This window comes from Eleutherodactylus coqui, chromosome 1 (assembly GCF_035609145.1).
Source record: "Eleutherodactylus coqui strain aEleCoq1 chromosome 1, aEleCoq1.hap1, whole genome shotgun sequence".
NCBI lineage: Eukaryota > Metazoa > Chordata > Amphibia > Anura > Eleutherodactylidae > Eleutherodactylus > Eleutherodactylus coqui.
The window spans coordinates 52,398,972-52,415,473 of record NC_089837.1 but is presented as its reverse complement, the minus strand read 5'-3'; the positions used below and the strand labels follow the sequence as shown (position 1 = coordinate 52,415,473).

General features: G+C 46.2%; 1 protein-coding gene across 5 annotated transcripts in view; it reads left to right on the top strand.

The window, feature by feature from the left end:
* Positions 1–16,502, top strand: part of LOC136620929 (cytochrome P450 2K6-like) — a 218,197-nt gene that overhangs the window by 170,276 nt on the left and 31,419 nt on the right. For all 5 annotated transcript variants that reach the window (XM_066596015.1, XM_066596051.1, XM_066596033.1 and 2 more), the window contains 2 exons: positions 2,552–2,701; positions 7,475–7,635. In XM_066596015.1, coding sequence (XP_066452112.1) covers positions 2,552–2,701; positions 7,475–7,635 — 311 coding nt within the window. The remainder of the gene's footprint in view (positions 1–2,551; positions 2,702–7,474; positions 7,636–16,502) is intronic.

The window sequence follows — 16,502 nt, the reverse complement described above, 5'->3', positions numbered from 1 at the left end:
GCTATATGGTCAACTACTGGAAGAGTGACTTGATAGTCATGCTCCCAGGTGGATTATTGCGTGGGAGGAGGCTCTGGGTCGATCCTTTTCCTGGGAGCTCTGGGACAAAGCATTCCAACATACCCACAAGATGTCAGTGGCCAGTAGGCTGCAAGAGCTAAACTTTAAGATTCTATCAAGATGGTACATGACACCAGAAAGGCTTCATTCCCTTTTCCCGTCGTCACCGAACACCTGCTGGCGATGTCACATGGACATGGGCTCGATGCTACATATATGGTGGGAATGCCCCATGGTCATGCCCATCTGGCAGGACATGAAAAGGTTATATGAGAAGGTGTGTGGGGAGCCACTGGCCCTGACGCCTGAAATGACACTCCTGTCCATCCCCCCCCCCCCCCCTCCATTGCCCATTCACTTAAAAAGGGCTTGTTGAAATTTTTCATTATGGCCACTAGACAAGTAATACCCAGATTCTGGAAACAGAACTTAGAAATTCCCAGATGTGCATGGGTGGGGGCGATGGACGAAATAGAACGACTAGAGAGACTGAGGATGTCTGATGACACAACCGGATATGATAGCTTTTATCGCACTTGGGCTGTTTGGATAAACGTGCGTAATTCACCCTTATTCACAAGGTGGCTGCGGAATGGCAACTGTGAGTAACCCGATCACATAATAAGTGGCAAAGATAACCAAAGGGGCCCCAATCTGGACCACCTCCTGACACCCCCCCCCCTCCTTACCTTCCGCATTCCACCCTCCCCACTTTCCCCTGTTTGTCATTTAGCAAAATTTAACACACACAAGTTTATTGGTTTTCACAAAGTTTTTAATGGTTACAACAATAAGATAGAGGCATGGAACTCCACGCCACCATTGTCATATCTATATATATAAAGCTGAAAGCCCTCACTGACTCATTCACTCACTGACTCACTCACTGACTGACTCGCCAAAAGTTCTCCAACTTCCCGATGTCGTAGAAACATGAATTTTGGCAGAAGCATAGATTATCTCCAAAATAGGAAAAGTAATTGGGTTCCAACTCGATTATTCAATTCTAGCGCAAAAGAATTGGCGTCGAAATTTAACATACATAATCTAAATCTCTCACTTCCCAATGTCATAGAAACTTAAAACTTGGCACGGACACTGAATATGTCATAAATAGGAAAAGTTAATGGGTCCCAACTTGATTATTCAATTCTAGCGCAAAAGAATTGGCGTCGAAATTTTACGTACGGAATCTAATTCTTTTACTTCCCGGTGTCATAGAAACTCGAAATTTGGCACGGGCATTGATTATGTCATAAATAGGAAAAGCTAATGGGTCCCAACTCCATTATTCAATTCTATGCGCAAAAGAATTAGCGTCCAAATTTTACGTACGGAATCTAATTTTCTCACATAGAAACCTAAAATTTGGCGCGAGCATTATGTCATAAATAGGAAACGCTAATGGGTCCCAACTCCATTATTCAATTTTATGCGCAAAAGAATTAGCGTCCAAATTTTACGCACGGAATGTAATTTTCTCACATAGAAACTTTAAATTTGGCACGGGCATTGATTATGTCATAAATAGGAAAAGCTAATGGGTCCCAACTCAATTATTCAATTCTAAGCGCAAAAGAATTAGCGTCAAAATTTAACGTACGGAATGTATTTTTCTCACTTTCCAGTGTCATAGAAACGTGAAATTTGGCACGAGCATTGATTATGTCATAAATAGGAAAAGCTAATGGGTCCCAACTCCATTATTCAATTCTATGCGCAAAAGAATTAGCGTCCAAATTTTACGTACGGAATCTAATTTTCTCACTTTCCGGTGTCTTAGAAACGTGAAATTTGGCACGAGCATTGATTATGTCATAAATAGGAAAAGCTAATTGGTCCTAACTGGAATATTCAATTCTAGCGCAAAAGAATTAGCATCCAAATTTTACGTACGGAATGTAATTTTCTCACTTTCCGGTGTCATAGAAATGTGAAATTTGGCACGAGCATTGATTATGTCATAAATAGGAAAAGCTAATGGGTCCCACCTCGATTGTTCAATTCTAAGCACAAAAGAATTAGCGTCCACATTTTACGTATGGAATCTAATTCTCTCACTTCCTGATGTCATTTTATATAAAGGAAACGTCGCATGGTTACCTCCCGTGGTGTTTCCTGGGTAACACAGAGAACTATGCAAAATGGTGAACATATGTTTTTCCGGTATCTCTAAAGTAACCACGGCTTCATAAGATTTCCGTGTGAACACCAGATAAACACCAGTACTAAATTAACTCGGGCGAAGCCGGCTATATCAGCTAGTGTTCTATATGTATCGTCAAAATCTAATAAAATATATTGAAAAGAAATTACCACACAGCAAAGAACTCCAGTGGGATATTCTTCTAAAATGTGTAATGCTGAAAAGACTTTAGTTAGTTAATTATGGCAAAATCTTTCCATCTTGGACAATTTTTGACTATTAAATCTGTAGGGAAAATGTTGGTCACCATCTTGTATGTCTAATATTTTTCCTTCATGTCCTCAGGAGTGATTTTCGCTCACAATGATAATTGGAAAGCGATGAGACGATTCACTCTGTCGACACTTCGAGATTTTGGAATGGGGAAGGAAGGCATTGAAAATAAGATTAACGAAGAAAGTGATTTTCTGGTGCAGAAGTTCAAATCTTATAAAGGTTGGTGAGCAGTTCTATTATACTTTAGTGCATGTGTTGCTTTTTGAGTCGAAATGACAACTCGACAACTACTGTCAGGGCTTGAACCCAGGAGCCCCTGGGGTCCAGGCAGTAGCTCTACCTGTTGAGCTATCCAGCCTTCTGACAAGCTCCTCTGCTAACCCTTGTCCCTGTCCCTTGTTCCTTGATCTTATCCAGTCCCTGTTTTTGTGATTGCTCCACCTTGTTTTCCTGATTGCACACTCTATATAACCTGACCTATTACCTCCCATTCTTTCGTGATTATTGTGCTCATAGTCAGCACTAAGCTCCACCCCCTGCCTGCTCATCCATACTGCGAACCCATGTACTAACCTCTGGCTTCCACTGACTATGCCACTTGCCTGCTCTTCTTGTACTGCAAACTGATACTACCCATGTGTACAGACCTCTGGCTTCCACTGACCATGCTACCTGCCTGCTACTCTTGTACTGCTAACTTATACTACCCCTGTACTGACCTTACTGTCTTTCCCTGACAACGCTACTGATCCACACTGTTATAGCAAGAGACTCCAACCCTGAACCAGTTTGTTACAAGTACTTCTAGTTCACGGTTGGAGTCTCTTGTTAGTAGTAGCTATTATTGTTACCCTGGGTTACAATGGAGATGAATCTGAAGGTCCACCATCCTCTGTTCCACCTGTGCAATCTTGTTAGTAACTTATCAAATCAGTATATATACAAAGCAAAGATCTATCAGATGTTGCTCTAGTTGGATTCACACTCAAAACCACCTCTGAATTAGCTTGCTATGCTCTTCTTAAAGAAGATGCCCAGAATGATAAAGAAGAAACTGCTTCCACTTGAACGAGGCTGAGCTGAAATCCCGTTTACATCCCATGGAATAGAATGGTGGTGTTTCAGAGGAAAAAGAAACAGGGTCAGAGACTTTTATGAGGATGTTCTATTACAGGCACCCAGTCTCACCCAGCTAAGGCAGTAACATACTGCATATTAATGAAGGGAACAAACTCTGAAACAGTCTGTCTGTGTATGGTTATCTTTTTTTTCTGGAGAAGGCTTTGGCTTTAGCTTATATTTCCAGTCATAGCTATAAGGCTTGTTAAAAGGCCTGACATTGACTGCAAGGGTTCTGCCTTCTAATAGGCGGCACTGTAGAGGCATAGCTCCATCTTTCTATTTATTATAGTACAGGTGTCACTATCACATTAGATCATAATAAAAGGTATTGCTCATCTTTCCACTACTGATGGCCTATCCCTAGGATAGACTATCAATAGTAAATGAGCAGCTGTTGGTAGGGTAGATGTGCTGTTGTTGGTAGCTGCCATGTTACTGGAAACTTGCAGCTCCATACAGTACAGCACTGACCTGGCAACATAGTAACATAGTATGTAAGGCCGAATGAAGACAATGTCCATCTAGTTCTGCCTGTTTATCCTCCTATGTTGTTGATCCAGAGGAAGGCAAAAAAAACCAAGAAACAGGAGCCAATTATCCCTTTTGGAGGAAAAAATTCCTTCCCGACTCCCTAATGGCAGTCAGACTAATCCCTGGATCAACCCCTAATAGTTCCTTACCTACCTGTATACCCGGATTAACAATTAACCTAAGATTTATATCCTGCAATATCCTTCCGCTCTAGAAAGACATCACGTTCCCTTTTAAACTTCTCTATGGATTTTGCCATCACCATGTCCTCAGGCAGAGAGTTCCACAGTCTCACTGCTCTTACAGTAAATAACCCTTTTCTGTGTTGGTGATGAAACCTGCTTTCTTCTAGATGCCATCTTGTTATCGTTGCAGTCCTGGGTATAAACAGATCATGGGAGAGATCCCTATATTGTCCCCTCATGTTTTTATACATAGTTATTTGATCGCCCCTTTGCCGTCTTTTTTCCAGGGTAAATAATCCCAATTTTGATAGCCTCTCTGGGTATTCCAGTCCCGTCATTCCATGTATTAGTTTAGTCGCCCTTCTTTGAACCCCCTCCAGCACTGTAACATCTTTCCTGAGCACCGGTGACCAGAACTGTACGCAGTATTCCATGTGGGGCCTAACAAGTGCCTTACATAGTGGGAGGATAATGTTCCCGTTCCTCGCCCCTATACCTTTTTAAATGCATCCCAAGACCCTATTAGCCTTTGCAGCAGCTGACTGGCATTGGTTACTCCAGTTTAGTCTACAATCCACTAGTACCCCCAGGTCTTTTTCCATATCACTTTTTCCTAGCAGTACCCCATTTAGTGTATATTAGTGACATCCGTTTCTCCTGCCCATGTGCATAACCTTACATTTATCCACATTGAACTTCATTTGCCATTTTTCTGCCCAAGCCCCCAGCTTATCTCGGTCCTTTTGTAGCCGTACCTTGTCCTCCGTTGCATTGATTATATTGTATAATTTTGTGTCATCTGCAAATATTGATATTTTACTGAGCAGCCCCTCTATCCGGTCGTTGATAAATATATTGAACAGAATGGAGCCCAATACTGAACACTATTGCACCCCGCTAGCGATGGTGGCCCAATCAGAGTATGAACCATTTATTACTACCCTCTGCTTTCTGTCTCTGAACCAATTCTTTACCCAACAACAATCACCCAAATACCCAGTGAGCAGCTCCCTGCTGATTTATTACTGATGCACTATCCTCATATGCTGAGCAGCATGATGCTAGGAGTTCAAGAACATGACGCTGCAACAGTCATATGATTTCTTGTGACATTTTCTGTCGCAACAAATGCTGGGTCTGCAGCGAGCTACAGCGCTGCATCCAGGCGTCCACAGAGGGGTAAGTATCTCGACACAGCTTGTCTCTTCAGAGGATGCCACATAGATGGCTTTGGCTCTTTCCTTTTTCATAACCTTAACCCCTTCCCGCTCCACGGCGTAAGTTTACGTCCTTGCGGCGGGGTACTTCCCGCAACAGGGCGTAAACTTACGTCCTGGGTATAGCGCGAGATTGCCCATGATCTCGCACTATCCCGCAGCGGGAGCCGGCTGTCAGTCATAGCTGGCCTCCCGCTGCAACAGCGGGAGTGCATTGGAAATGCGCCCCCCCCCCCCGCTGTTAACACCTTCCCTGCCGCAATCTATGTAGATCGTGGAAGGGGAGGGGTTCAAAGAGGGAGCGCCATGCCTTACCACAGCGATCATCAGTGCAGTGTTATAAGTCCCCCAGGGGGACACAAATTGTGTAAAAAAAAAAAGAAAAAGAAAAGAAAAATGAATAAAAAAGAAAAATATAAAAAAGTAAAAAACCCTTTTTTATGCTTTTTCTCATATTAGCATAAAAAAAAGGTAAAAGAAAATTAAAACCCCACATATTTGGTATTTTCGCGTCTGTAACAATGTGTACAATAAGCTGCACATGCTATTGTCTTTGCAGGGAAAAAAGCGTTAAAAAAAACGCTAATATTTAGCATTTTGCCTACCTAAAAGCATAATAAAAGTGATAAAAAAGCCGTATGTACCCCAAAATGGTACCAATAAAAATTACAGCTCGTTGCACAAAAAATAAGCCCTCATAGAGCTCCGTGCATAGAAAAATAAAAAAGTTACAGGACTTTGAATGCAGCGATTTAGAAAAAAAAAGATTAAAAAAAAGGGGGTTTTATTGCAGAAAAGTGGAAAAACCTAAAAAAAGTAAGAATTTTGGTATTGTTGTGATCGTACCGACCCGCAGAAAAAATGGATTGTGTTATTTATGCTGCATGATTAATGCTGTAAAAAAAATCTATGGTAGAATTGATGTTTTTTCTCTTCTTGCTATCATAAAAAAAATAATAAAAGTTTTACAATACAGTCTATGTACTCAAAAATGGCGCCGATAAAAACTACATTTCGAAAGCAAAAAAAACAAGCCCTTATACGGCCCCATTGACGGTAAAATAAAAAAGTTATAACTTTTGAAAAATGGAGAAGAAAATCCGCCAAAAATCGTTGTGTCCTTGAGCCCAAAATAAGCCATGTCCTTAAGGGGTTAATATTAATCGAGCTTAATTAGGAGAGAAATGCCTATTAACCCTCCAGCTGGACTGAGAGCCAGAGAACTGGTTAAATATTTCAGTGCTGGTAGAAAACAGACACATAGATTCCATACACACAGGAGGAGCAGAGCGATGCTCGCGTCTGCCAGGAACCGCAACAGGGCAGCAGACACGGGTGGCTGACCTAACAGCCATAATGACCTCCTATAGGGGTCTATAGCGATAGTGTCCCCTATAGTAATAAATAGCCATACTGTCCACCCATAGTGATGGTTATACTGACCCCCTGTAGCATTGTATAGCCAAACAAACTGTCCCCCTGCTGTAATACATGGCCATAATGTCTCCTTGTAGGAATACATAGCCATACTGCCCTATTATCAGTCCGAGCTGCTACCAATGCCCCCTGTCCAGTTGCATTTGGGGAAGATGACCCTCTTGTCCTCCTTCTCTTGCTATGCCCTTGGTTAGAGTGGCATTTGAGTCCCAGTGGGCATCAGAGCCTGGGTATGACAGTACCTCTGTAACCCCTACTGTAGCTATGTCCTTGCCTCTACTGTTGGCTAAATTGAAGTGTCAGGAGTGCTAGCGAAAGGGCCATAGCACTTTTCTAAAGACAAATGCCTGTTCAGCTCTAATCAGATACTACAATGGCAACTGGCTAGGAATATGATGAGCACTAACATTATACACTAGAAAATGTTGTATTTTAGATGTTGAGAAAATTCACACACTTCAGATGATGTGATTAATATATTCTGACTCTTGTATTTGCAGGCGAACCCTTTGATAACCACCTGATAATAAATGCTGCTGTAGCCAACATAATAGTCTCCATCTTACTGAGTCATCGATTTGCTTATGAAGATCCCACACTTGTGAAGCTGCTAAAGATTACTAATGAAAATACCAAATTATTGGGAAGCCCAGCGGCTATGGTGAGCAGCTCAACTCCATGTTATGTCTAAATAAACTGGAAATACTGTAATATTGATGGATGATCCATAGAACAGGACTTCAAATATGATTTGTTGGGGTCTTAGACTTTTCAACAATCTGCAGAAAGAAGCAGTACTCATGGAAGCATCACATCCACCTTGATAAGAATTCTAAACACAGCAGAATGCTGCCACCAAAGTTGTGCCCGCCTCATAACCCAGGGGAGGATAGCTCTAAATAGTAGTTTGCCTCCTGCTGCAACAACCTGGATTGTAGATCACTCTGATCTTGCCCTTTTAACTCTTTAGATCAGGGGTTCCCCAACCACTGGTCCGCGGACCGGGGCCGGACCGTTAGGTGTTTACTGCCAGTAAAACACATGTGTCAAACACAAGGCCCGCGGGTCGAATCCGGCCCACGGCCTCGTGTTATGTGGCCCGTGGTGTGCCAACGCCACTCACCACTGAAGCGATTACCAGCTCCCCACTGGCAATCACGCTCTTGCCACTGATCCCAGCGCACACTGACGTCAGTGTGCAGCCAGGATCCTCCTCCCCGAGTCCCCTGCTCATTAGTTCCGCAAGAAAGGATTCTGGGAGGAAGCGTGCCGGGCTACACACTGACGTCAGTGTGACCCGGGCTCAGGGCAAGCAAAGAGGGAGCGACGCTGACAGGAAGGAAGAGGTAAGTATATGGGTTGGGGAGCTGCTTATTACTGTCGGGGGGGCTGCTTATTTATGGGGGGTGCGGGGCTGCTTATTACTGAGGGGTGGGGGCTCCTTATTACTGAGGGGTGGGGGCTGCTTATTACTGAGGGGTAGGGGCTGCTTGTTACTGGTTGAGGGCTGCCTATTACTGGGGGGTGGGCTGCCTATTACTGGGGTGGGGCTGCCTATTACTGGGGTGGGGGCTGCCTATTACTGAGGGGTGGGGGCTGCCTATTACTGGGGAGGGCTGCCTATTACTGGGGGGAGGGGGCTGGTTATTACTGGGGGAGGGGGCTAGTTATTACTGGGGAGGAGGCTGGTTATTACTGGGGGGGTGCTTATTACTGGGGGTGGGGGCTGCCTATTACTGGGGGGAGAGGCTGCTTATTATTATTACTGAGGTGGGGGCTTATTACTGAGGGGCTTATTATTACAAAGGGGGGGCTTATTACTGAGGGGGCTTATTATTATTAGAAAGGGGGGCGTATTACTGGGAGGGGCTTATAATTATAATGTTGCTATGGGGGTTAATATTACTAATTGGGCCACTGTGGGGTCGTTATTTTTACTGGGGCCACTATCAGGGTCACTATTAGGGCTCGTTTACAGGGCACCTTCTTGAAGCACTGAGGACTGTGGCGCCAAACAACAGAGCGTCTCGCGAGTAGGAGGAAGAGCCGCCTCTGTGCAAGCAGCAGCCGCCACGCCTGTATGCCTGTTAGGACCTAGGTCAGTTTTCAAGGTAATCCTGCCGGGGAGGAGGGGGAGGAAGGGGGAGATAAATTATATGCTGCCCTATGTGTGTGCTGGGGGGGGGGGGGATAGATTATATACTGCCCACTGCCCTATGTGTGTACTGCCAGGGCATTCTAAATGTCATAATTAAATAAGTATGCACTAAGCTCCAACCCCCTTCATAACCCCGCCCCATAAAACAAAAGCCCCGCCCATGTCCCGCCCCACCCCGCCAGGCCTTGTAAAAATGGTCTTGCTTGAAGCCGGTTCCTGGTGCCAAAAAGGCTGAAGACCACTACTTTAGATGTTGTAGTACACTGCAGCATCAACAGTAAGACATAAAACAAAGTGAAGGGTCTCTCCTTATCGTCATATCCCTAGAACCCTGTGATCCCAGGGTCTGACAGTTAAATATGGCAGGCAGAGGACTAAGAAAGATCCCCATGACTGCCACGTTAAACCATTACTTAGGAATTGCCTTAAACCATTACTTAGGAATTGCTTTATAAGTGCCTCCTCTCATCTCTCATGCTCCTGGTCACTGTTGCCAGCATCCTCTGCCTTCCCGTCTGCTGTACGGCCAGCACCATTTCATTTCTTGTGCTTCTGACTCGAACCTGTAGCGCACACTCATAAGCATAAAACCTACGTCTGAAAGGCCCAGTGGACACGCCTAGATTTCTTGTTCCAACTATATGTCACAGCCCAACACGAAGAGCCAGCACAGCAAGAAGCTGCAGAGCAGACACCTATGTACAGGAGTTACACAGACTCTACAACAGCAAAGCAATAGGATATTTTTTAATGAAGGCTATTTAGACTGTTATTTATTTAGGAAGCAAATAAACACTAAAACAAAATTCTTATTCACTGTATTGACTTCTAAAACATAACTTTTAGGGCTCCCACCCACTGGCGATATTTTCTTTCTTGCGCGGCGAGAGCACGAAAAAAATTTCGCATCGCAGCGGAAGAAAGAGGCCGGTATAGAACCAGCATATCGCAAATGGTTTCAATGGGGCTAGCGACAGCAGCGCTAGCCCCATTTAAAGCATAGGGAGAATGCCGCGGACTTCTGCCACAGCTGTCACAGCTGTGGCAGAAGTCCGCGGCATTCTATTCTATTGCTTTCAATGGGATCGGCACTGCTGCCAATACTATTGAAATCAATGGTTTCAGCAAGCCCTGCGGAATGATTATCGGGGAAGGGCTTGAAATATAAGCCCTTCCCCAATAATCATCAATAAGTGTGAATTTTTTTTTTTTTAAATTATACTCACCCCTCCTGCGCTCAGCTGTGTCTTCCTGCTGGCTCCCCGGCACTGCTACCGAGTTCTTTCAGCAGTCGGGGATTTAAAAATCCCCGCCTCCTGAAAGGGCTCTGCAGATTGGCTGGGGGCTCAGCCAATAGCAGCTACTGCTTAGCTATTGGCTGAGCGCTCAGCCAATCACACATAGCTCTTAGCTATTCATTCAGAAAGGGTTAAATATCCCTCCTGCCTTCTTCTCTGGGTTATCAGCTGTCACTAACAGCTGATAACCCCTTTCTTCCTCTGACTAATTGCAGAGCCAGGAGGCCTAAAGCGCCGCCGTAATTTTACATACAGCGGTGCTTTAAAACCAGGACCAGGTACTGTAAATTTACAGTGTCTGGTCCTTAATGAGTTAAAACTATAAGGCTTCAAGGACAAACAAACAGAAATGAGACAAATGGGTAAAGGTAAGAATTCCCACCACCCCTTATGTGGCTAATGCGATTCTAAAGACCTAAAGACTGCAGAAACAGCGATGCACACCCAAATTGTGTATATGTACCCAGTTTTCCCAAAAATAAGACCTACCCCAAAAATAAGCTCTAGTCTAATTTTTGGGATGCTTGAAATATAAGCCCTACCTCAAAAATAAGCCCTAGTTACACTACATTACAAAAAAAATGAATACATTACCTAGCAGCCGCTCGTACAACACTTCCCGGTTACAAGATTCATAAATTCCACCTCCAAGATGCGATGGCTGTTCTTCGACAATTGCTCAGACAATGCAGTGTGGGATTAACCAATCACAGCCATCGCATTATTATGAGTGGCCAAGGCCTGCAAGAAGTCATTAAGCCCTCCATCTGGATATACTAAATCCCGATGTGGACGTCTTTTTATCCCAGAATTCACACAACTAATCCTGGAGAGTATGACACTCAAGCGCTAATTTTAAACAAAGGTACAATCAGCAATTTTTCTAATGATCCCTAGTTTATATCCTAGTTCATATGATTATTAAGATCTACTAGACATCTTCCATTCATTGATCGGTTCGGAATATTTGGCTTGTAAATTAGTTCTACACGTTTCTGTTGTGTAAGCGACTCATCAGGAACCCAAGCTATTATGAACCTTCTCTGTATTAATTAGCATCATCACGTAAAACAAAGACTTAACAATCAATATATATGTAGTATCCTAGTTTTCCCAGATGAAACTATCTTATGATGGAGATCATATAGAGTACCTTAATAGATACTTCTCCCAGAGTTCAATCTCTCAAGCTTAGTCCTATCCTAAACTGGTGTAAGAGCTAGCTTAAAAAAGATATATAACTCTCTAAAAATCTGTGAATAATCTCATATTTCAAAGCTCACTTAGCCCTGACCCCTTTGGAATGAAAATAATAAATGAGGACCCAGCAGAGCCTCCAGCCTTGATGGTAGGCTGGATACTAAATCAAAATTCAGCGCAAATGTGTCTATTACTTTTATAGGGCCTTCCCACGACTTAGAATTGCTTCACAACCGAATACTGGCTATAACACTGATGTGGGCAGTCATTGGCTGCAGCAGTCACATGTCCTGGTCTGCAGCAACCAGGAAAGTCAGAGTGGTTGTAAAGTTACTTAAATTCATCAGAAAACCCCTTTTAAGTAGAGATGAGTAAGCACCAAAATGCTCGGGTGCTCGTTGCTCGAGTCGAACTTTCCGCGATGCTCGAGAGCTCGTTTCGAGTAGTGAACCCCATTGGAGTCAATGGGTGACTCGAGCATTTTTGTATATGACCGATGCTCTGGAAAACATCCGAAAGTCATGGAAACACCACAGAAATGGATAGGGAAGGGCAGGGGCAGCATGCATGGCTGCATCTCAGGCTCCCAGGTCCCACTATTAAGCCACAATAGGGGCTAGAGTCTGCCCCCGCCAACAATTTTTACTTCGGACAAACCCTCATTAGCAAGGCACACCTTAGCTAAGCACCACACTACCTCCAACCAAGCACAATCACTGCCTGCGGGTCACACCGCTGCCTCTTCTCCTAGGTTACATGCTGCCCAAACCCCCGCATGACCCTGCATCCACAGCGCACACAAACGTGTCCCTGCGCAACCTTCAGCTGCCCTGATGCCACACTCTCGCTTCATAGCTACACCACCCTCATGTCTATTTCTCAGTGCGTCTGCGATGAGGAGGAACCGAAGGCACACACTGCAGAGGGTTGGCAGGGCCAGGCAGCGACCCTCTTTGAAGGGGGGGAGGGGCGATAGCCCACAATGCTGTTGAGAATCGATGATAAATTGACATACGATCATCATTCCAATCCCGTGCCACCTCCGTCGCAAAGTTGTCACAAGCCGCAAACGTGGGCATAAAGGAGACTCAGGTGCCAGCCCAGCACTTCTAAGCATCTCCATATCGCAGCAATACTCTGTGTAGGAAGTATGTGAGCGGGCCCTGGGTCAGCCTCTGTCCCAGCAAACACCTTGTGTTGCCCAAGGTGCTGCGAGTGAGATAGCAATGGGGAATCCATGTGTCCACACGCTACTCATTCTGTTTGGGTGTCGGATACCTCATCGACAACGCAAGGGGAAAGCCATCTGCACTCTGCCCCGTACCCAAGTCAGTCAGTGTCTTTGTGCCAGACAGGTAAAACACTGCTATGGGAAGTCTGTGCACACCCACTGCATAGGTGAGTCCAAGGAAACCAAAGACATTAAACATGAAGAAATCACAGTGCCCAACCATGGCAGACTTTCACTGCGCCGAGGACATAGGCCTCTGCACAAACCCTCAGCAATCGTGGACATAGAGCGGACTCTGATGCTAGCGCAGCTGTGAATGTCTAATTAGTGCTGTATCGCTCCTATTGTTTGTCCCAAAGCAATGCCCCGGATAGCTGTGGTAACGCGAGAGCAAATACATATTGGCCTTGGCCCACAACACATGCCCTAGTCAGTCAGTGTTTTTGAGCCAGATAGGTAGAACACCGCAGTGGGGGAAGACTTAGTGCACCCATAGTATAGACAGACCCCTGTAATATTCCTGTAGCAAAGGTATAAGCAGACGCCAGTAACATTTCAGTAGCAGAAGTCTAGGCAGACCCCAATAACATTTCTGTAGTAACAGTATAGACAGACCCCAGTAACATTTCTGTAGCAGAAGTATAGGCAGACCCCAGTAAAACTTCTGTAAAAAGAGTATAGGCGAACCCCTGAAACATTGGTGTACCATGAGTGTAGGCGAAGGCCGGAAAAATTAGTTAGATAACAGTATAGGCGAGGGCCAGAAAAATTAATGTACCCCTGAAAAATTGCTCAGCCGAGAGGGCAGGTGAAACCCATAAATATTTTTTAAAAGATACAGTTCGCAGTTGCTTAATTGGTAACAGAGCCTGGAGGCAGCCCTATGAAAAAAAAATTGGTTTCTGATTGTTAAAGTATGAATACAATACTTTTTGAAAATTTGAAGTCTGGGATAATCCAGCCTTTGTTCATCTTTATGAGTGTAAGCATGTCGGCACTGGCAGTTGACAGGCGGGTACGCTTATCCGTGATGATTCCCCCAGCTGCACTAAACACCGTCTTTGACAAGACGCTAGCGGCAGGGCAAGCCAGCATCTCCAGGGCATACAGCGCAAGTTCATGCCACGTGTCCAGCTTTGAAACCCAATAGTTGTATAGAGCAGAGGCATCATGAAGGACGGTGGTAAAATCGGCTACGTTCTCCCTCACCATCTTTTCACAGTGCTCCCTCCGACTCAGCCTTGACTGGGTTTTGGTGACGCAGTCTTGCTGGGGAGCCATAAAGCTGACAAAGGCCTTGGAGAGTGTTCCCCTGCCTGCGCTTGACATGCTGCCTGATCTCCGCGCCTCCCCTGCTACTTGGCCCTCAGAACTGCGCCTTCTGCCACTACTGCTGTCAGATGGGAAGTTTAGCATCACTTTGTCCACCAGGGCCCTGTGGTATTGCATCACTCTCGTACCCCTTTCCTCTTTGGGAATGAAAGTGGAAAGGTTCTCTTTATACCGTTGGTCGAGAAGGGTGTACAGCCAGTAATCCATGTTGGCCAGAATGCGTCTAACGCGAGGGTCACGAGAAAGGCAGCCTACCCATCTGGGTAGACTCCTCAAAGTTTCCAAGGACCTGGCAGATATCTGCCATCCAGGCCCACTCCTCGGTAAAGAATTGAAGAGGGTCACTACCACTACGCCGCCCATGTTGGAGTTGGTATTCCACTATTGCTTTACGCTGCTCATACAGCCTGGCCAACATGTGCAGCGTAGAATTCCACCATGTGGGCATGCCGCACAGCAGTCGATGCTCTGGCAGATTAAACTGATGTTGCAGGGTCCGCAGGGTGGCAGCGTCCGTGGTAGCCCTGCGGAAATGTGCGCGGACGCGGTGCACCTTGCTGAGCAGGTCAGATAAGTGTGGGTAGTTTTTCAGAAACCGCTGAACCACCAAATTGAAGACGTGGGATAGGCATGGCACGTGTATGAGGCTGCCGAGCTGCAGAGCCGCCACCAGGTTACGGCCGTTGTCACACACGACCATGCCCAGTTGGAGGCTCAGCGGCGAAAGCCAGAGGTCGGTCTGCTCTGTCAGACCCTGCAACAGTTCGTGGGCTGTGTGCTACTTTTCACCTAAGCTGATTAGTTTCAGCTTGGCCTGCTGACGCTTACCCACCACTGTGCTGCCACGCCGCTTGATACCGACTGCTGGCGACATGCTGCTCACACTTCTTAATTGTGAGGTAGAGGTTGCGTAGGAGGAAGAGGAGGGGGAGGGTTTAGTGGAGGTGGCATATACCGCTGCAGATACCAGCACCGAGGTAGGACCCGCTATTCTGGGTGTGGGTAGGACGTGAGCGGTCCCAGGCTCTGACTAGGTTCCAGCCTTCACTAAATTCACCCAATGTGCCGTCAGGGAGATATAGTGGCCCTGCCCGCCTGTGCTTGTCCACGTGTCTGTTGTTAAGTGGGTCTTCCTAGTAACCGCAGTGGTGAGGGCGCGTATAATGTTGCGGGAGATGTGCTGGTGCAGGGCTGGGACGGCACACCGGGAAAAGTAGTGGCGACTTGGGACCGAGTAGCACGGGACCGCCGCCATCATGTTTTTGAAATCCTCCGTTTCCACAAGCCTGTACGGCAGCATCTCCAGGCTGATTAATTTGGCAAAGTGCACGTTTAAAGCTTGTGTGTGCGGGTGCGTGGTGGCGTATTTGCGCTTTCGCTCCAATGCTTGTGTTAGCAACAGCTGAACGCTGAGCTGGGAGACATTGCTGGACGGGGTGGAGGACAGTGGAGGTGAGGGTGTGGGTGCAGACCGGGAGGTGCTCGTGCCTGTGTCCTGAGAGGGGGGGTTGGATCTGTGTGGCAGGTTGCGGCACAGGCGAAAAGGCAGTGCTATGACCCGCAGGCGGTGAATGGCCTTCGTCCCACCTTGTGGGATGCTTGGCCATCATATGCCTGCGCATGCTGGTGGTGGTGAGGCTGGTAGTGTTGGCTGCCCGGCTGATCTTGGTGCGACACAGGTTGCACACTACTGTTCGTTGGTCGTCTGCGCTCTCACTGAAAAACATCCACACCTTCGAACACCTAGCCCTCTGCACGGGGTGCTTTGGGAAACAGTTGGGGGATTCCTCGCTCGGGCCCTGCCTCTACCCCTGGCCACTCCACTGCCTCTTCCAAACTGCCCTGCTGCTGCACTTGCCTCCCCCTCTGAAGCCCTGTCCTCAGTAGGCTTAGCAAACCAGGTGGGGTCAGTCACTTCATCGTCCAGCTGCTCTTCCTCCGAATCCTCTGGGTGCTCCTTCCTCGGTCTTACTGCCCTTACTACTACCTCACTGACAGACAACTGTGTCTCATCATCATCATCCTCCTCACCCACTAAAAGCCCTTGAGACAGTTGCAGGAAGTCCCCAGCCTCATCACCCGGACTCCGGGAACTTTCCAAAGGTTGGGCATCGGTCACGACAAACTCCTCAGGTGAGAGAGGAACCAGGTTTTTCCACTCATGACAGGGACCCGAGAACAGTTCCTGGGAGTCTGCCTAATCAGAAGATGTCATTATTAGGGATGAGCGAGTATACTCGCTAAGGCACTACTCGCTCGAGTAATGTGCCATAGCCGAGTATCTCCCTGCTCGTCCCTGAAGATTCGGG